General features: G+C 34.9%; 2 protein-coding genes across 2 annotated transcripts; both read right to left on the minus strand.

The window, feature by feature from the left end:
- Positions 1–7,817: 7,817 nt before the first annotated feature.
- LOC110869200 (pentatricopeptide repeat-containing protein At4g25270, chloroplastic) lies at positions 7,818–10,314 on the minus strand. Its single transcript, XM_035975417.1, has 2 exons — positions 10,053–10,314; positions 7,818–9,265 (listed from the first exon to the last, which is right to left on the minus strand). Exons 1-2 carry the CDS (start codon positions 10,291–10,293, stop codon positions 7,959–7,961), a joined length of 1,548 nt encoding a protein of 515 aa, XP_035831310.1. The 5' UTR covers positions 10,294–10,314; the 3' UTR covers positions 7,818–7,958.
- Positions 10,315–13,324: 3,010 nt separating this feature from the next.
- On the minus strand, positions 13,325–15,429 carry LOC110869201 (pectinesterase 2). The gene is made up of 2 exons (XM_022118496.2): positions 14,529–15,429; positions 13,325–14,177 (listed from the first exon to the last, which is right to left on the minus strand). The coding sequence occupies exons 1-2, from the start codon at positions 15,388–15,390 to the stop codon at positions 13,486–13,488; spliced, it is 1,554 nt and encodes a 517-aa protein (XP_021974188.2). The 5' UTR covers positions 15,391–15,429; the 3' UTR covers positions 13,325–13,485.
- Between the last annotated feature and the right edge of the window lie 5,661 nt (positions 15,430–21,090).

The following is a 21,090-nucleotide window of genomic DNA, read 5'->3' on the forward strand; positions in this document are numbered from 1 at the left end:
AACCATCCATTTAATTTAAACTGAATAATAATAATAATAATAATAATAATAATAATAATAATAATAATAATAATAATAATAATAATAATAAAACTTTAAAAATATAATGTTACCATATACAATTGGCACACTATATAGTTTAGTGATCATTTTAGCATAAAAAGGTTGTGATTGACTTTAAATAAGGGAAATTCTATTGGTACGCTGGCGTTGTCTTTTCGCACACTTTTTCAATTCAATAAACATCGTATAGGCCTATACGATGCGTATTGAATAAAGTAAAAGACATGACAGACTGATACGTGCAGGTGTTGTCTGGCGGCTGGCCTAATACGCATCGTATAGGCATATACGATGCGTATTAAGGCACTAAATTTTTGAAGTTTATTTTTTGGTGTGTTGTGTTTGGTTTTTGGTGTTTTTGGGTTTGTTATTGGTGTTTATTATTGGTGTTTATTATTGGTTATTTTTGTTTTAATGAGTTTTAAAATCTTCATTATTTTTTTATCGTTAAGTATCGTATTATAGCGTATCGTATTATTTTTTAAATTTTTTAAGTTTATTTTTTGGTGTGTTATGTCCAATGCAAGGATCTTTGAATGCGAGCCCGAGAAACAAAAGGGATTTTGAGCAGTTGGTCGATGACATGATAGATAAAAATCTTGCAATGAAAGCCAGTGCAAAAATGCGGATATGTTGCATAATTCATTTAGTTTCTATTCGGTCATGTTTCCAAACTGCAAAACACGAATATGTGGTTTCATCGAATTGGTGTGATTTGGTAGTTACCTTAATCACATCTTCCATTGAGTCACAGATCCAACAATAGACGATATCTTATCCTTCATATATATTTCACAATCAAATCAACTCATCATTCGATTTAAGCGGTGTGTTCCGATCAACGTTTTACAGGTGATTATGAAACCCTAAAACGGAACATAAATCTAGATTGTCTATAGAAGCACTGTTATCATGTGTCATATGGTAACAACTACCAAGGGGATATGGAAGTTATTGATACAGACTCTTGATAATATCACTATATCAACAAAAGTCAACACATTTCCATTCATTAAAACCAAATTTCAGTACATTATAGCTACAAAACATAGTCTACAACAACATGTTCATTGGCTGAATACAAATACATAGACAACAAACAGGATCCAGCTGCAAATCAGGTAATACTTCCAAGTTCTTTCTTTTTCTTCAAGTGTTCTTCTTTGTTCTTGACTTATCTTTAACTTATCTTCATACTCGTTGAAAAACAGAATCACAGTCATTTTCCTTCAATTTCCAGAACAACCACTAGCAATACAAGTTTGTCACCAGTACAGTTACTGTGAGCCTGGTGAACTTTTAATAAGCTGTCATAGTTGTCAAATTCGTTGTGTGCATTCATATTGTTTGAATAGTCACACCCAAGAAATTAACATCTACTAACCGTACTGTTATTACATCCAAGACGATTTAAGTGAGTCCTATGAAGCAATTGTCTGTCTATTCAATTGAGAGGAATCATTGCTTTACATCCCCGTTGAAAAACAAAATCACAATCCTTTTTCCTTCAATTTAGGGAAAATGAGGTTGAAAGATGATAACCCAACAGTGGTGGATCTCATTCTACAGCTCCGATCATCATTCTTTTCAGTAGAGTTTGAACAAGTGGCCAAAACATTGACAAAACGCGAATATCGTATTGATCAGGGGGTTATATCTTACAGGCCTTTAATACGCATTGTATAGGCCTATACGATGCGTATTACAACCCCCCGAATTTTCAAAAATTTAGGGGGTTAATACGCATCGTATAGGCATATACGATGCGTATTATATCCTCAAAATTACTGAAATACCCCTTTTTTTGGGTTAAATTCAGGGGTATTTATGAGAAATTGCGAGTTTAATACGCATCGTATAGGCCTATACGATATGTATTAATCTGCTATACGATACAATATAGGCCTATACGATCGAATATGGCATAATAAGAAATTTTGCTTTATCGTGTTTCCCTCGGCTTGACGCGTATACGTGTCGTTTTTTGACGAACTTTCACATATTTTGTCATTTTATGACGTATACCTTCAACGTGCGTCGTTTCGGTGACGTTCGGTTGCGTGCGATTATCGTATTATATGATTACGTACAGTTTTGTTTGAAAACCACTTGTGTTGTATAGTGCCTTATTACATGTATACGCACGTAGAAATATCATTAGTTGCGTCTTTTGATGTATTTTTGTGTATTTTGACGTATTTTATCGTATTGTTGCGTATTTTAGAGTATTTTGACATATTTGAGCGTATTCTGACGTATTTTAGATTATAACCTATTTTTAGGTTATTTTAACGTATTTCGACGTATTTTTAACGTATTTTATCGTAATTTGATGTATTTTAGTGTATTGCAACGTATTTTAGCATATTTTCATGTATTTTAGCGTATTTGAACGTATTTTTTTTTTGCGTATTTTAGAGTATTTTAGCGTGTTTTCGCATATTTTAGCGTACTTTAGAGTATTTTAACGACAATAGGGCTCCAGATCTTATGCCCACCTGAGACCAACCTCTGGATTCCACGTTCTCCGAAATCGATTTGGGTCACGCGTTGAATGATAATATTAAAAACCGACCGTCTTTCACCAAGAAGGATAACACAAACAAGTTCTCCACAGTTTGTCAAGAACAGCCACCAGCAATACCAGTTTGTTACCAGTGCGGTTGCCGTGAGCTTGAGAAACTTTTAATAAGTGTCACTGTTGTCAAATTCGTTGTGTACATTCATATTGTTTGAACAGTCACACCCCAACATTTAACATCCACTAACCGTACTTTTATTACATCCGTGACGATTCAAGTGAGTCATATGAAGCAAGTTCAATTGAGAGGAATCATTGCATTACATCCCCGTTGAAAAACAGAATCGCAGTCATTTTCCTTCAATTTCCAGAACAGTCACCAGCAATACCAGTTTGTTACCAGTGCGGTTGACGTGAGCCTGAGAAACTTTTAATAAGCTGTCACAGTTGTCAAATTCGTTGCGTTCATATTGTTTGAACACGCTATCCGCCCCGTGTAGTTTTCCGTCCAAAGTGCTGCTTTTTCGCCCGCGTGACAGAAAGCTACCTTAGAATATTAAATCGACACATTCGATACGCATTGTATAGGCCTATACGATGCGTATTACCTTTTAAAAAGGGGACATTGTCAGCCTTTGACTAACCTTGAAGTTTGAACCAACTCTAATACGCATCGTATAGACCTATACGATGCGTATTGAAGGTGTCGATTTAATTTTCTAATGTGTGCCAACAATACAATACGAACCAAGTAAATAGATGGGCTCAGTTGACATTTACCTATTTATTCTTTGCGTCTCAAAGAGGAAACTTTAAACAGATAAGATTAATATAGGTTGTATGTTGCGTGTGTTAATAGGTCCGAAATTAATTATTGAAAATGAAATGTAATAACTATTTAAATATTTTCATAGAACTTTAATTCAGTGCTTTGAAATTAATAAAGTTGAAACCGGCTTTCAAATAAAATACAAAAAGATAAACATAGTACTAAAACTATATATATATATATATATATATATATATATATATATATATATATATTTTTCACTAGTGACCCATCATAACCCTCAAAACTCATCAAAATCACCCATGGCATTATAGTTTAGTGGTATCTTGGTGGTGAGATAAGACTTATGACCATTAGGTCATGGGTTTGATTCCCACAAAGGGGGTTTTTCCCAGATTTATTGGGTTTCCTCCTGAATTGGTGTATTGACATTATATTGCTAAGTGGAGATGGATATGATCGGGTGATTCTGCTGGTGGCACGATGATACTCCAGTGGTCCGTCTGTGATCCAAATTTGCCGTTAAAAAAAAAAAAAAACTCATCAAAACCTTCATTATATATTATATTAAATTAAAGTAAAAATTTAGTTAGAAAACTTACTTTTTTAATATATGATAAAATAATAAGAAATTCAGCGTCCTTGCTTTTTCAAGATACCCTTAATCACAAACTCACAAGCATTTACATGTATAGCGTTTTGGCAATAAAATAATACACTATTTACTTATGTACATTTTAATATTTTAATAAAATAATAATAATAATAATATTGTTCAACAATATACCTACAAAATATGTATTTGGCAATGACAAAATAAATAAGCAAACATGTTAGCCAGCAATATATTAGCTTCGTATCAAATACATAATCTCCTAAAAGTAGATTAGCTTCGTATCAAATACATAATCTCCTACGAAAGGTATCAAACAGACTTCGAATGAATCCACTTAAGTGGTATTGGAACCGTCTTATCAAACCCTACATATAAGATATTAGATTTATGCTTTTATATTTTTTTCTCGTAGATTTTAGAATTTTTGTTTAGATCATTATGTCTGTTTATTTAGCATGGTGTATTTTCTATATTTGCGTCACTGTATCTTTTTTCCTCGACATTGTGTTATATTTTTTTTCAGTATTGTGTTATATTTTCCTCGACAATGTGTTATTCTGTGAACCATTGTGCTTTTGTATCCTTTTTACTTTTGAAAGAGTTTGTTTGACAACTTCAATCTTTAATTATTATTTAAAAATAATTACTAATAAGTGTGCTAAAAAATCAAGTTTGCCTGCAATAAATTTTATCTGTTTTTTTATTGTTTTGAGAATTGTTTTATTCTACAATAATGGTAATTGTAATTTGATAAACAAGATTATCTTTTCTACAAGAATGTCATATATGGTCATCTTATCTATTACCTTTTCAAAATTAAAATATCTAAGCAGTACAATAATTGCTTATCTAAAGTCCAAACATCTTATAGAACATACATAACTAATTATTTATGCTAATCACTTTTAACCTTATATTTAATAGAAAGAACTAACCGATGACGTGCAGTGTACTATGAGTAGCCCATGGAAGCACTATTTACTCTTCACTCTCTTATTTAATACCAAAATATTTAATAAAAAATTAAGACTTATGTATTTTTCGTAGCTTTTTTTTTTCATAAACGATAGAAAAACTACATAAGAATGACAGGTAAACGGGCAATAAGCAGCGCAGGAACCCCTTTTTGAATAGCAAATCCAATTCTACTGAAAATAAAACTTTTGTTTTTTGGCGTCGATAAATTGTTGTGTACGATACTCTGCACTCAAATCTAGAAACAAGAGAATCAAAAGTATCAAAGGCAAAAGAAATGAAATCAAAGAAATATAATTTTACATCATTTTTTTAAAAGATAATAAGTAATATCAGAAGTACATGGACATAAAATATGTAATTGGACATCGTGGTTGATCAATTTTTTTCAAATAATAAAATGATGAACGAGGGTAAAGTCGTCAATTCAAGGAGAAGACTTTGAACGTGGCAAGAGTGTAATTATGAGTTGATGAAAGGGTAAATTGGTAAATTAAGCAGCCGGATTGTTGACATAAACTATGCGGAGGCGGGAAGAAGCAGCATATTCGCATATCCGCATAGGATTATTCGTTACGTCATTTATCCCATGATTCACTACGTGGGACCCACTTATCCTACATGGCACACATGCTGACGTACTTCTTTCATTAACCACTCATAGGACTACACGTGGCTTCACATTAATGGTTATGCTAACAATCACATGTGAGAATAAGCTGAATTATTGTATTTAGAGAATTTTTTTTTGAACAGCTATTGTATTTAGAGAATTAAATGCAGTTTTTGCTTTTTTAAAAGTCACAATCTAACCATTAATTTAAAAATAAGATCATATCAAATTATTTGACAATTTTATACGAATACACGATACGAACCTACATGAAGTTAACATGTATTGTGTATGCCATTAACAGGTATCGTGTACCAAACAGGTAGTCATGAGATTACCTGTTAATTTTCGTGTATAAACAAGTTAAATACCTGTTTACCTGTTAATACCCGTTAGTGCACGATAAGAAATTAAATTAAATAAAACTCATAAGCCATGTGCGTGTGGGTTCGTTTATTCCTTTCTATTTTCATTTCTCATCCAATTCAAGAAAATAAAACCCTAAACTCCCTCTGTAACTCTCAGATAGCATGTTGTGTTTGTGTTAACAGATATTAACAAGTAATTTTCGTGTATAACAGTCGAACAGTTGTGTTAACATGTATTAACAGGTAATTTTCGTGTATATCGTGTTGTGTTCGTGTTTGAAAAAAAGGACATGATAAGTTATTGTGTCGTGTTCGTGTATGGGATTTCGTGTATCGTGTCTTATCGTGTACGAGTATACACGATATGCCAGCCCTAATAAACACTGTAGCTAGCGTCCCCTACAATGTTGTGACTTTTTTTTGTTGTTTTTCTCAAGTTATCTTTGATCGTCTGAATTAACTAAGTTAGTGGTTTTAAATTTGGCCTCAAAAGATAAATGACAACATTTCTTCTAAACATAGCCGTCTATAAGACGATCGGGTGTGGGGGTCGTCCCCTCCCGGTCTTGGGTCGTCGGCCACGTCGCACACGCCCCCCGGGGTCGTCGCGTCCTTCACTCCTTCCCGGCTTCTCCAAGCCGTTGGAGACGAGGCAAAAGTTGTGGGCTCCCCTTAATTATGCTCTGACTTCTCTCTCTCCCCTTTATTATATATTATTATATATTGGTTTTTATTATAGGTTGGGTAGTCCTCCACACCCTTGGGTAGTCCACAAGGGGATGGTCCTCCACTCTTGGTGAGGTGACGTCTACGTAGTGGGTAGTCTCTTTGGGGACTAACCAAACCACACCCAATGGTCGTGGAAACACCACCACCTCCAATTTGTACCAGAAGTACAGGAGCTGAAGTCGGTCCCCCACCTCTGATTGTAGATCTAAAACCCTAACCCCCAACCCTTTCTATTTCTCAACCGTGGTTTTGGATGAAGATTAGGCTTTTGTCAAAAATTAATCCAACTTTTGTTAATGAAACGTACATTTTTATGTATCACATCTAAAGTTGGTCATTTTTTATGATCAAACTTACAAACTGAAGCCTATTAAACACCACGAAGCTGGTTACGTACATTTTTATGTATCACATCTAAAATTCGTCATACAGTAAGTATAAAATTTCCCATCGTACTTCTAACATTTTTGCATGATGATTCGGATGTCAGTTCGCAAGGGTAAGGGGTGTCATCATGTCACATGTGTCTTTGAGGGTATCTCCTCGACTTAGAAACTTAGACACTTATAGTCAAAACAGACTTGAGAATTATTAATCTTCTGTTACATTGTAACATTGATAAAGCACGCGTGTAATAACGGATCATACTCTTTACACGAGTGCTTTAATGTCCTAACCGTAAGTAAGAACTCGTTATTTCTATTACATTGATAAAGCACGCCAGTTTTTACAGATCATATTCTTTATATAATACAACGATACTAATTTCATAAATAAGTATGGTACATTGATCCACAAGAGCTAAACACTCTCTGGCGTAACACACGATGGGACGAAAACCCGAATGGGCTCATGATAGAATCTTGACACCTCTGATTGATTCAGGTTATCTGACATCATTTATTAGTTAACATAGTTTTTAGTTAGCCCACGTTTGTTTTTTCAACTGAGCCCAAGTACATTTAACTTGAAGCCCACCTCGTTTCCTCCCAAAACCAATGAATTGGTCCATCTATTTTTCCGAGTTATACACAGATAAATAATGCATTGGGCTAGAGGTGCAGAAATTGGGTATTTTTAATAACCGGTTCCGGTAATGGAACTGGTTTCGGTTTCTCGTTCTAAGGGTTGGAACCAGTTACTACTATAACCGGTTCGTCGTTTTAATTAATAGAAAACGAGTAAACATTTTTGAGATGAGTAACAAATTTGTTATCATCATCTTGAATTTGTCACACTCATACGTTTCATACTATAAGATGAGTAATAAGCTTATTAATTCTTTACAAGTCGAATCCTCGGCTCACCATCATTGTTCTAACTCTTTCCACATCTTCCACACGACCCGCTTCACCATAAATCTGCATCAAAAGCTTGAAATTATGGTTGTTATCAGGCTCCAACTCGAACAGATTCTCCGCAGCAATTTCCCCGATTTCTACATTCCCGTGAACATAACAAGCATGTAATAACGCTCCCCAAACTGTCGGACCAGCTTTGAGTTTCATTTTATCCGTGATCACTTTGTAAGCTTCGACTATCAATCCGGCTCGACCATAAAGATTCACCAGACATGCATAGTGTTCCATACTTGGATTTATTCCATATTTATCCGTCATCGTAGAAAACAATCTTTCACCCTCTTTTACCAATCTCAAATGAGCACACGCTGTTAATACCGAAACGAATGTAATCGTGTCGGGGGACATGTTCGCGCTCAACATAAGCTGGAAGTACATAAGGGCATTCGGGTGTTTGTTGTGCACTGATATAATGCTGTTCCACGAAACCAAATCTCTCTCAGGCATTTGATCGAACACCTGTCTTGCTCTGTCCAACCTGCCATTATTCGAGTAAACGTAAATAAGCGAATTCGCAATCGGTAAATTCCATTCGGTTCCTTTACGAATAACCCATGCGTGAATCTCCGCCACAAGTTTTTCGGGCAGCCCGGGTGTAAGAATTGTGGAAATAGAAACCGCGTCTGGCTCAAACCCGTCTAACATCATTTGTCGAAAAGTCACCAACGCGTCGAATAACATATCGTGTTTAACAAAACCAGCAAGCATCGAATTCCACGAAACTATATCTTTTAAAACAATTTTATCAAACATTTTACGCGCCATCATAATGTCACCACACTTCGCGTACATACCAACCAACCCATTAAGCACAAACCGATCATTCGCATACCCTCGTCGAATTATCTCACGATGAACTTCCTGACCGACACGAATCAAACCCATGCCACCACACGCTTTAAGCACACGCGGAAACGTGAACCCGTCGGGCTCTACACCCTCTTCAATCATTTGGAAATACAATGCCAATGCATCATCATACAAACCCATTTCGGAATAACCGGATATAAGCGAATTCCAAACAAAAGCAGAAGAGTTTCTCACATACATTACGTCAAACACCTGGTGTGCATCCTCCATATACCCGTTTGACGCATATAATCTAAGCAGTTTTGAAGAAACACCCGCGTTTCTACGTAAAAGTTTGGTGGGTATTACTCTATGGATCCGGATACCGAGTTCGATTGCTTGTAACCGATAGCAGGTTTCAAGAAGTGAAGAGAATATACAGGGCCGTCTCCGAAAATCCTAAAAAAATTTTTGGCCCTGTTCGAGATAAAAAATTTGGGCCCTATTCGCAAATCTTCATATAAACATATAATTGATTCTATGATAGTATCTACGTAACTCACTCTTCACTAATATTCATGACTTAAAAGTACACATTTTGGAGAGAAAAAAAATTATTCAAACTAGAGGTTATTGTATTAAACTGTACATATTCAAACTAAACATTAAACATATAATAGGTTATTGTATTGTATGAGTTTTCAACTGTACATATTCAAACTAGATTTTAGTGAAATACCTGAACGGTGAGTTACGTACATATTCAACATATAAAAATTAATATATGTTTGTTTTCAACTGTACATATTCAACATATTCAACGATTAAGACAAAAGAAAACAAACATAAAACATTCAAATACCTGAACGGCTGAAGTGAATCGCGATTCGCAGGGAAGGAAGGTGCAGCACTGCAGTGGCGTTTGGTGATCGATGGCAGGTGCGATTCGCAGAAATACGGCTGCAACGTTCTTGATCGATGACTTTGTCACTTTGGTCTTTGAATTTTTGATCAGAAATCCTCGCACATCGCACGCAAGCGACTTTTGATTTCCCTCAGCCTGCAGGTTTGGGCCTATAATCAAGTTTTGACAAATTTTGGGCCTGTAAAAATAGTGGGCTAATATTATATATAAAGAAAACATAAAAAAATTTGGGCCCTTTAATTGTTTGGGCCCTGTTCTGGTGCACACCCTGAACACCCTTATAACCGGCCCTGAGAATATACGGGGATCATCGATGTTTATGCCGTTTTTTACAGAGGTTTCGAGGTCTTGTACAACGTTGTAAAGTGCTTCAAGTTTGGTCTGTGTTGAAGGGTTTTGGTGTGTAAGAAGAAGCTGGGTTGGAGATGATTTGGGGAAGGAGAGTTGTGTGAATTGAGTTTGTTGTTTTCGATTTGGTTTCTTGTTTGTGTCTTTATTCAAACAGAAAGTGTTGATGAGTTGATAGTGCATGCCAATAGCCATGAAAGCTTTGTTGTTGCAATTGATACAATACTTGTTTGTGACTTTGTGTCGTAAGAGAACAGGTTAACTGAATGCAATTCGGCACGTATTAATTGGTTTTGTTAATTATGTTACCGGTACGAGCTATAGGCCTATAGTAAAGTCGAAAGAAAGAGAAAACCTAAAAAGTAAAGTAGTAATATGCCGAGTAATATATTTGAAACTAGTTTTATGTTGATCGAAAACTATGATATTGGTACTGATACGATACCAACACTCGTATAGATTAAACTTGTGATACATGGTTGTGCTTTATTTTTTTTCTCAACATTGTGATATAAATGTATCTGATAAAAAGATTGTATTCAAAAAACTCCATTTTAGAAAACCTTCGAATACAACTCCGTTTAAAAAAAAAAATTATATCGAAGTATAGAGAAATATATTTAACGCAACCATGTATTTTGTCTTCATAAAAAATGAATGAACAAAAGTTATATGGGGAGTGGGGGTGGTCACAAGTGATGGAAAACATTCCAATCATGTTCTGTCATGTCAGTAACCACTATTCTGTCACTCACAAGCATTTTTTAGTGACGGTGGCCGGTCATCACTAGTGATGGAATTCCAACGTACAAGTATTAATACACAACGTACAAGTCATACATATACAATCAATTTTTACAACGCGTGAAGCTTTCCACGCGTTATAAGTTTCACGCGTGGAACTCAATGGTGGCGACAGTGTTCCGATGCTCATCACTCGTGATAGGTAGTCCATCACGTACCACCCCGCCTCCCCTAAGAGAAAAACAAAATAGTAAAATGCCAATATGATTCTTGAGTTTAGGCCAATTTTGTTACTTCAGTCCAAAAATGAAATTGTTTGTATCTAAAAATGAAACATTTTATGTAGGTCTTTGAGGTTTCATTTTTATTGTTATTAATTTTCATCTAAATAACAAGTTAGATTAGAATTTTTGTTAACTTCTCTATTTTTTGTCATTTTCCTCATTTAATTAAAATTATGACCTAAAATGATGATTATACCCTTTATTTAAATGAGGAAAACCACAGTAAAAGGAGAAGTTAACAGAAAATTCTAACACAGTTTGCCAGTTGAATGAAAATGACAACAAAAATGAAATCTCCGGAATATAGATACAAGAAGTTTTCTTTTTGGACTTTAGTGGCAAAAGTGACTTAAACTTAAGGAACATTTTGGCATTTTACTCAAAACAAAACTATAGGGTTAAAAACGTATATTATTTATAGCTAATTTTACTATATAATTACATGCAAAGTTACTGTTCACGCAAGTTGATAATTGTTTTAAACTAAAGGATTAAAAACATGTATTATTTATAGTATTGTTTGATGTTTTAACCAATATGACATGTTTCTATTTTTAGCTGATTTTACTTCCTTAGCGTTCTTCTAGTAATTATATGTTCTAATGTGGCAAAACCGACATATTGTTTTTAGTACTAGTTGAAACTAACAAGTTAGATTTGGTGTAGTGGCAACTGGCAAGGTAATCGACTTAGACAGGTTGTGTCCTTATGTAGTGATCGAAAATGGTATTTTTAGTATAGTATTGTAACGTATGGTAGTAGTCTAATCAACCAAATTTGAAATTATATCTTTAGTTTGAAAAATAATACACATTAAAAGTCGAAAGTTGCATGAGATAAGTTAGACTTAATTATTGATTATATATAAGTAGTGGTTTAATTAGTCTATACTATATAATAAAAGAAACCACTTTAGGGACACGTGTCATCATATTAGAGCATCTTTTATAGATAATTATTATTTTAGTTTAATTTCTTCTAATTAATTATAAATAACCCTCATACTAAACATTATTTAATTTAATAATATATATTATATAGAATGTTAACGGAATTAAGAAAAGATAGAATAACATCATCGAAACTAGATGGGTTATTATTTGTTTTTTATTGTAGATAAACCATCTACTTAGTTGTAAATAATCTTTATTATTTAATATAAATTGTAAATAATTATTATTTAATTTAAATTATTAAATTTAATATATGTTTCAAACATTTAAAAAATAACGGATAAAGTTGCATAAAATATCTTATTATTTATTTATATTAATTACTAGGTTAAAAATTATATCTTAATAATTGAAACAAATATCGAGCATTTTCATAACAAGAGTGGAGGGAACGATTTTCTTGCTTAACAAATTATTTATTTATTTAAGAGTAAATTACAATTTTTGCCCCTGTGGTTATATAACTTTTACCGTTTAAGCCCCAAAAAAGATTTTTTTAACATCTGAACCCCTGACGTCTTTTTTTCTAACCCTTTTGGCCCCTAACATTTGACGTTGGGGGCTCAGATGTTAAAAAAAAAAATTGGGCTAAAAGGATAAAACTGATATCCACATGGGCCAAAATCGTAATTTAAAATGCAAGAAGAATAATAACTACATTTATCATACTAATGAATTTATCCAAAAATAACCATTCATTTAAGATGCAACTCACGTCCAGGTATTTAAATTTTAAAGTTATATATAATTACCAATATTTATACTTATCTAATTAATTTAAGTATTATTTTGTAGCTATAAGTTTATCTAATTGGCTAATTGCTATATGTCTAATCTCGACATTTCAATAATTTTTAAGAACTAATAAATTAAGACCACTGTTATTTAATTAAAACTTAGGTTATTAAATGTATGTTCAAATGACATTTAAAACTCATGAGAAAGTGGATGATACATTTGTCTTATAATCGATGGTTCAAATGCTTTCATATTTATAAACTTGACAAAAATCACAAGTTTTGATCATACATGGCATAAAATTTTGTTCGGATATTAGAAAAGCGTCTTAAAATATCGTTTTTTAATCATTAAATCTCTGTTATTAACTATTTAATTTTTTATTTACTTAACCCGTGTAATACACGGGGTTATAACCTAGTTTTATATAAAAAAAAAATCAGAGACTTATTATATAATTATCCGGAAATTTTGAGTAAACTCTTATTACATGAATGAAAGAAATTGTAACAAAGAAAACAAGTATCAACAAATATACCAAAAAAAAAAAAAAAAAAAACAGTCAAAAGGAATACACAAATTATCCAACAAAAGTTCAGTTAGATACCAAAAAAAAAAAAACAGTCAAAAGGAATACACAAATTATCCAACAAAAGTTCAATTAGAACTTAAAGTCCAACAAGAAATGGCACACCGGTGTTCGGCAACCACGACTGGGCCGCGATGAAATTCGCAACGGTAAACCTCGAAGCCTCATTCGAGCTAGTGATAACCCGATACCCACGCCACTTGACTCTCCGGCTAGTCGAAGAACCCGGTCCAGTGTTCATATATTCTCCATAATACAAAGTATTAAGAGCAAAGTTCCCATCCCATTCTAACCATCCAGCCGGGTCCACCAAACTATCCATATAATTTTTCAAAAAAACCGTTCGAGAATATTGCTTCCAGGGCCGGCCCAAGAAGGTTTTAAATGAGCCCAATACCGGTTTTAAGTCGGATGCAGCCATGATCCGAGAATTCTGAATAGAGATCCCGGTGTTTTGGTTCGAGTCGGTTCGGCCTTGGGCCGTGATGGTGATCTTTTGGGAAGTCATGGGCCGTCTTCCGTAGATCATGCAGTTTTGGAAAACTACCGCCGCGTTGCCGAAGATGAAATCGACAGTCCCGTAAATGTAGCATTCTTTGTAGAATTGTCGTTGCGAGTGGACGTAGAGGGTGTCTTGGTATCCTTCGAAACCGCAACGGTAGAAGACCGATAAGTCGGACCCGGACCGTAGAGCCACGGCTTGGTGGTTCTGTGGGCCCGCGGTGTTGCGGAAGGTTATGCCACGCGCAATGAATCCGGACCCGATTACAACTGTTGTTAGATGGAAACAAAACGTGTTAAAACACCATCAACTTGTTAAATGTCACACATATTGTCTTTCAAAAGTTAATATTTTATTTTGTGAAATTTGAAGACTTTTAACTACCAACAAATATAAATCTGTTTAGCTTTCTTGATACGTAAGCAAGAAATCTTCTTCATTTTAAAGAACTTTATGCTTTGTTTAAATCCTTTTTTTTTTTTTTTTTTTTTTTAGCCGGGATTTTAGTGGGAGTAGTCTGTCTATTCCTTTCTAGACATTACAAAATAATTTGCTACGAGTCAGATTTTTTTTTCTCTATGTTTTTTAGATACGTAGAGAAATAGAGAACGGTTACTTACTGACGGTGGCGGAGTCAAACGTCGTGGAGCCGCCTCCAATGCTCCGGCTACCGGTGATGATGGTGTACTTCATCCCATCACCAACAAGCATTATATTCTTCATTTTGTTCCCAATCTCAATATTCTCTCTATAAACCCCCCTCTTTATATAAATAACAAACCTCCCACTCCCACTTCTCTTCGCCGCGGCATCAATCGCGGCCTTAATCGTCCTATAGTTCCCTGAACCATCCTGAGCCACGACAATATTTGCCCTAGGAGCTGAAGTCTGCAAAAGCTTTCTATCGCCGGGCCCAAACCACTTCGGAAACCCATCTTTATAACTCTCGACGGGCGTCCCTGAACCATTGTTGATAGCTAAAGTGTTACTAATAAGCTTAGTCACGTTATTATTCATGAGTGGCAACATGTAGTCGGAAGCATTAACCTCCACGAACCCAGCGCGACAAGTCTCGAGGTTAGTCAACGCGGTACTAAGCCACGTTTGCGCATCAAAAGTGGTGCACTTGGTGGTTGGGTCTAGGGTTTGGTTTAGTTGCAAAATGGTGCTTTCATATAGCTTCAAACAATCAGCCCATGCAGCCCTTTCGCGCTTGTTACGACACTTTTGACCTAGCCATTTGGTGTGGCTCTCGGCGTTAAGTGCCCTTTCCATGGCTAGTTCCAAAGCTGCCTTTCGAAAATCAGATTTGCCCATAATGTGACCGAATTTGTGGGACTTGTTGCTCATGAAATGCTTGCATGGCTCGGGGTTAGGCGTTTTTTCGCACCACCAGTTCGCGTCGTTCGGTAAGGCTGAGGAAAAGAATGCTGAAATGAAGATGGTGATCAGGAGTATGAAAAATGAGATGTTCATGGCCATGTTGTTATTAGTTTGTGTGTTGGTGGTGTGTTTGTGACATTTAGGGTATAAGGTGAGACTATTTATAAGGTTTTAATGTCAAATATAGTATGAATTGTGACAAAGTTGACATTTGAAATTGTCACCAATTCAAAAACTGGATGTCGTTGTTAGAAGAAAGATTCTTCCAAAAAGTATAAACCAATCTGTTTCTTGGTGGTGTTTAATTTGTATACTAGTTTTCAACATGCATTGTTACAAATATAATAAGTAACTAATATAAAAGATGAATAAAATAAACTAGGGATAATATATAACAAGCACCTGAATAATAAAAATATTATCCCCAATGTAATGATTTAAGGTTGTGGGAAGTTGGGCGGGGATGCCAGACAACGTACGCTGGCTAACCCACACCGTGCCAGTGTTAGCTACGGCGCTGTCCAGCTAGCGTTGCTTTGAAGCCGGGCGTTGGGCGGGTGGGGAGAGGGGGGATGTGAGTTGGCTAGCTAGGATTGATTGTTGAAATTGGAATGTTTGAGGTACCCGTTAGCCATAGCCGTTGAGCATGGCGGTTTCAATGTAAAAAATCATATATGAAAAAAAAACTTACAAAATTTTACCTACAAATATCCCCCCACACATTCATTTTTTACCTACAATTTTTTCCAAATCTTCTTCAACCAATCTCACACCAATCTGAAGATCGCACTTGTCACATCGATCGTCGATGCACGACGTACGTTACAACGCGGTCAAACCACGTATTGGATACAATCGTTCCAGCAATACCAACAACACGTTGGGCACGCTTGTCATAATTTAAACGCCTGCCAGCACAAGTGGCGTGAACTAAAACCGAAGTTGGATCGGTTTAAAGTTTGTTTCCACCGTGTCCCTGCGGGGGACCTGAGCCATGGCGATCGAATGGAGATCGTGAAGATCGTGTGGAGGCACGACGGGAATCCGGAATTTAAGTGGGTGCCCCACTTTAACATTTATTGAACTTTGTAATTTTTTTTAAGGAATTATTAACTACTTTTGTTTTAATTTTTTAGGATTTAATAAGTATTTTTTTTTTAATTTTTAGAATGTTATGTAACTTTTTTAAAAAAATTAATATCAGTTTCTTTTTTATTTTATAAATCTTAAGTATATAAAAAAAATATAAAAAAACAACATGGAACACCAACGCCGTCAACCCACGCCGCTTCCACACCCCACTTTTTTGGGGTGGTCTGATAAAGTCCTCAATCGCCACATGTCGAGCAAAGTCCTAGAAAGCCTTAGAAAGATAAATGTTAGACAAGGGATTTAGAGTAATTTAGAGTTGTGTACATTTTTAAAAAGTTCATATGCGTGTTATCTAAGAGTGTGTGTTATATATGTTCCTGTAATTTGTAATTTTTTTTCTGTGTGGTGTCTGCAACACGTTTGTGTGGTCAAGTAATGGTAGAAAACTTGACCCTGGCCGGGAAAACCGAAACTCAAAATAATTGGGCCGTGTAACACACGAGAATTCAAGCACAGGATTAGGTATGAGATTAACTATACATTTTTTTACAGGTATGAGACAAGTATGATATCACATTATGTGATACCCGCAAAATTACCTAAAACTGTTCACATTTGTGTTTACTGGCATCGAAACATGGTATATTGTATATTATAAAAAAGTATAACAAATATAGAATAATTTTTAACTACAAGATTATTCGCTAGAATATTGCTATTAAGATATTGAGTTTTTTTAAGCATAACGACCTTAACATTGCTGTTTAAAAGTATATATATATTAAAGACTAGCTTATAAGTATTTGGAGAATAATATAATTTCATTATTTGGTCAAAGCCAGATATAATAGGTGCACACCAAACCTAACATTCTAACAACAGTCTCTATGAAAGAAGATTTTTTTTTTTGAAAGGCCTCTATGAAAGAAGATGATCCATGCATGTCTTTAAACAAAACATAATACCAACAAACATAACCTTTAGGATTATTGTTAAAAATCTAACTACCACTCTTTACCTAAATTCTTTAACTTTTTTTTGAACGGTAAGATTCTATGATAGATAGAACAGAGCAAGCAAATGTTGTAAAAACCCAACCTAAATTCTTTAACATACACGATTTAATTTCGATATTGATTACCTTAATGCGTATTTTATTTTAAATGTTTGCGGAAAAATCAATGATTCAATGAACCTATAATCCATAGAGTTCTATAAAATTGATGATAAAAATTAGTAAAAAGAGAATGATGTATAAGCTAACATGATTCGAGAAAACCCTCTTATTGAGGTTTTAAACCTGAGACCAAAAAGATGCTAAGAACGCGAGGTGTGGGGGTTTGGATTGCGGGTATTGCTTGACACGTGGCGGGTGTGAGATCCGTAAGGTAATTCTTCAAGGTGTGGGGTGGCGTGGCTTCGGCTGGCGTGGCCAGCCATGTGGATTTTGATATATTTTTTTTGTTTAAATTATTTAAAATTTCATTTAATAAAAAAAAGCAACATAAAATTAAAAAAAAAAGATTTAAAACTTCATGATTTATCCATGTCATATTTTTTCATCATATCTTGTTTCATTTGCAAAGTAAATTCCAATTCTGGGCCGGTAAGGTGATTGACGGGCATGGCGAGAAATTTCATATCTTCGCGTTTTTCTTTTAGAGATGTTTTTTTTATCGTACGACGCTTGGATATTTTTCCACATCTCGATCCTTTGTTGTTGGATGAAATTGAATGTGTCGATTTTCGTCCCAATTTCTTCCAACTGGTTGGTGTACAACCTTTTACCCGAGGCCGAACTAGGGGCTGAACCAGAGGCCGAACCCGATGCCGAACCCGATCTCCCTCTTTGAATCCGCTTTTTTGACGTGTCTCTATCGGGTGGGCGGGAAGGAGAATCATCAAAATCATCCAAATTAAGATCAAGCTCTTGATCACGAGCATCAGACTGAACTTGAGACAAGGGTGTTCTTGCCCTTTTGGATGAAGTTGATTCGCTAGCGGTAGGGACTTTCGCCCATTTAGAAACGTACCTACATATACCCCAACAATGCATGTACTTGAACTCGTGCTTCTAAACCGTGTGGATGGCCACGTGTAAGGGGTATTTGGGCCAGGTTTGTTCGTTGACGGTTTTATGGCGGGCTAGGGTTTGGGTTCTCTTGGTAACCAAAGGGGTTGGTTGGGTCGTAGTTTCACTTCAATGGATGCATTGTAGAGGATTAAGTGGGTTGAATTTATAAAAAATATAGAGATAGAAGAAATAGAGAAGTAGAAAATGGTAAAAAAATTGTAAAAAACAGGTGAGTATTTATAATGTTTAAAAAGAAATAATCTATACTATATAATAAAAAAAAATCTGATTTGGGACACATGTCATTCAATGAGAGCATTAATAATTTATAGATAAATTTTAAATTTCAAATTAAAAATGTGTTTTAAATCTAATATGTAATTTATGGATTTAATTTTGATTTGAAATTATTAAAATAAAAATCCGTAAAATTTGTAACCATTTAATCAATGTTTTTTTTTTAGAAAAAACCCTTATTTTAATGTTAATGTAAATTTCGTAAAATTTTCTTTCCCTTATAGAATCAAACTAGCTGGAAGTTCCCGCCGCGTTGCGGTTCGGGGCTTACAAAGTTAAGACCGCGACTCTGGCGTTGCGGTTCGGGGCTTACAAGTTAAGGCAATTAAGACGCGACATATATAAATTTATAAGCATGTTGCTCCACTTTATGTAAGGAGATCAAAATTAAGACGTAATATAATGTCAATATTATGTGATAACGTCCAATGTATAATCACCATTTCTCTACACATTATCAATTTTAGACTTGCATCAAATTAAAATTATTATAAACTTCACCAACATTTATAATAAGTCTAGCATTTTTTATACCAACTGCCGTATCATTTCACATTAACCAGAGTGTATGCTTCTGTTGACATACCATCACCAACTTCTATCCATAGTATGACAACACAACACAACACAACACAACACAGCACCACACCTACTCACCCTTACCACTCACCCTTCAATTATGATTTCTTGCTTTTCTCAAAAACCCAAATATACAGACAAATCTTTTTATGTCAGTGCATTTATTTGCTATGTAAATCAAAGCATGATTTCAGTAATGAGTCACCATCTTTAACATAGTTACTTACACAGTCGGAAGGCCACCGACAACATAAAGCCAACACCCATCTCGCTCAGTTTCTCTCTCTAGAAAGTCTCTTCAAAATAAGACATCATAAGGTCTATAAATGGCGAGATAGCCGGAGAATGCATGCAACTTAGAGAGAGGTCTTCAGAGAGAGAAAGAGATGAAGACACAATGGCTTTTTCTGGGGGGTTTAAAACCCAAAAGAGAAAGTTGTCTCATCATATAGAAGAGATGGACATGCAACAACTATGTATCATAGAAAACACCATATAAAAAGGTTTCCACAAATACTCCCTCTATCTCGACAGCCACCTGCAACCAGGGAAACATGGCGCAACCACATAACCACCACTATCTTTATCTCTCTTGGACGACAAACAAACCAACCATCTCAATCGTTTCATTCAGAGAAAATAAAGCAAAGGCTCAGACAACACAACATGATAGCCTCTAAAACAACTTGAAACAATCGGTACCACAGTCAAAAATATTTAAAGCCTATAGAACAGAGTAGTAAATGTATAAGTAATTATGGCTCAGATAAGGTATAACCCATTCTCATCATCAACCCAACCCTTTACTTTTTTGCACATCTCAGTTTAACTTTGCATAATCTTCATAATTTCATCTCAGATAACCTTAAGGTCATCATCATCGAAAAAGACAAAAGCATAACCGATAAAACCCTAAATCGCAACAAACATCGCTGCCGGTCTAAAAAACACGGTGGAAAACCTCAGATGAGTGTTGCATCATCATCATCATCATCATCATCATCGGCTCAACCACAACAAACGTCGTCACCGTTGAGATTGTCACAACGTAGAAGGCGTCTCAACTCCGTTGTCTTCGACGGCTAACATGAAGATCAGCCGGAGACAAAGAGGAAAACGCCTTAGATTTTGCCGTAAAAGACAAAAAGCTACCGTCGGTAAAAAACGGCTGTAGAACCCTAAATGGTATAATAGATCTGTACAAAGTAAGAAGGATATGAGCTTATGTGACGGTGGTGGGGTTATATACCCCTACAAAACCACCATCTCAGAAAAGTAGACCACAGTTTCAATCAAAACCACCATACAAGCATATATTGCGCATCGTACAAACAGAGATGCACACAAATGTTGAAAATTAGAGTTTTTATATAATTAGATTTAACATTGAAACCATGTAGTACAACCTTATATTAACCGTCAAGCATATGGCTTTACCCTCCTGTCTCCATAACCGAATGTACCGAAAACATGTGCTCATAAAACATTTCTCTTATATAATAATAGGTTAGAAACCCATATAATAATAGGTTAGAAACCCATGTATTACACGGGTTTAATAAATGTAATTTTATATTAAATAAAAAACAATATATTTTTATAAACCTCATTTATTACACTTGTTGAATAAATATAATTTTATACATTAAATAATAAAAAATTATATCTTTAAGAACCTTGTGATTTGCGGGTTGAGTAAATGTAATTTTATATGACAAATAATAAAAAGGTTATATTTAAAAAAAAACCTTGTGTAT

Source organism: Helianthus annuus, chromosome 7 (assembly GCF_002127325.2).
Source record: "Helianthus annuus cultivar XRQ/B chromosome 7, HanXRQr2.0-SUNRISE, whole genome shotgun sequence".
Taxonomy (NCBI): domain Eukaryota; kingdom Viridiplantae; phylum Streptophyta; class Magnoliopsida; order Asterales; family Asteraceae; genus Helianthus; species Helianthus annuus.

Coding starts and splice junctions, on each gene's coding strand:
- LOC110869200 (XM_035975417.1), bottom strand. CDS start 10,293: ATGGCTATTGGCATGCACTATCAACTCATCAACACTTTCTGTTTGAAT. Junction 9,266..10,052: donor CATAAACATCGATGATCCCC/GTATATTCTCAG, acceptor GGAGACGGCCCT/GTATATTCTCTTCACTTCTT.
- LOC110869201 (XM_022118496.2), bottom strand. CDS start 15,390: ATGGCCATGAACATCTCATTTTTCATACTCCTGATCACCATCTTCATT. Junction 14,178..14,528: donor GTTTGACTCCGCCACCGTCA/GTAAGTAACCGT, acceptor ATCTAACAACAG/TTGTAATCGGGTCCGGATTC.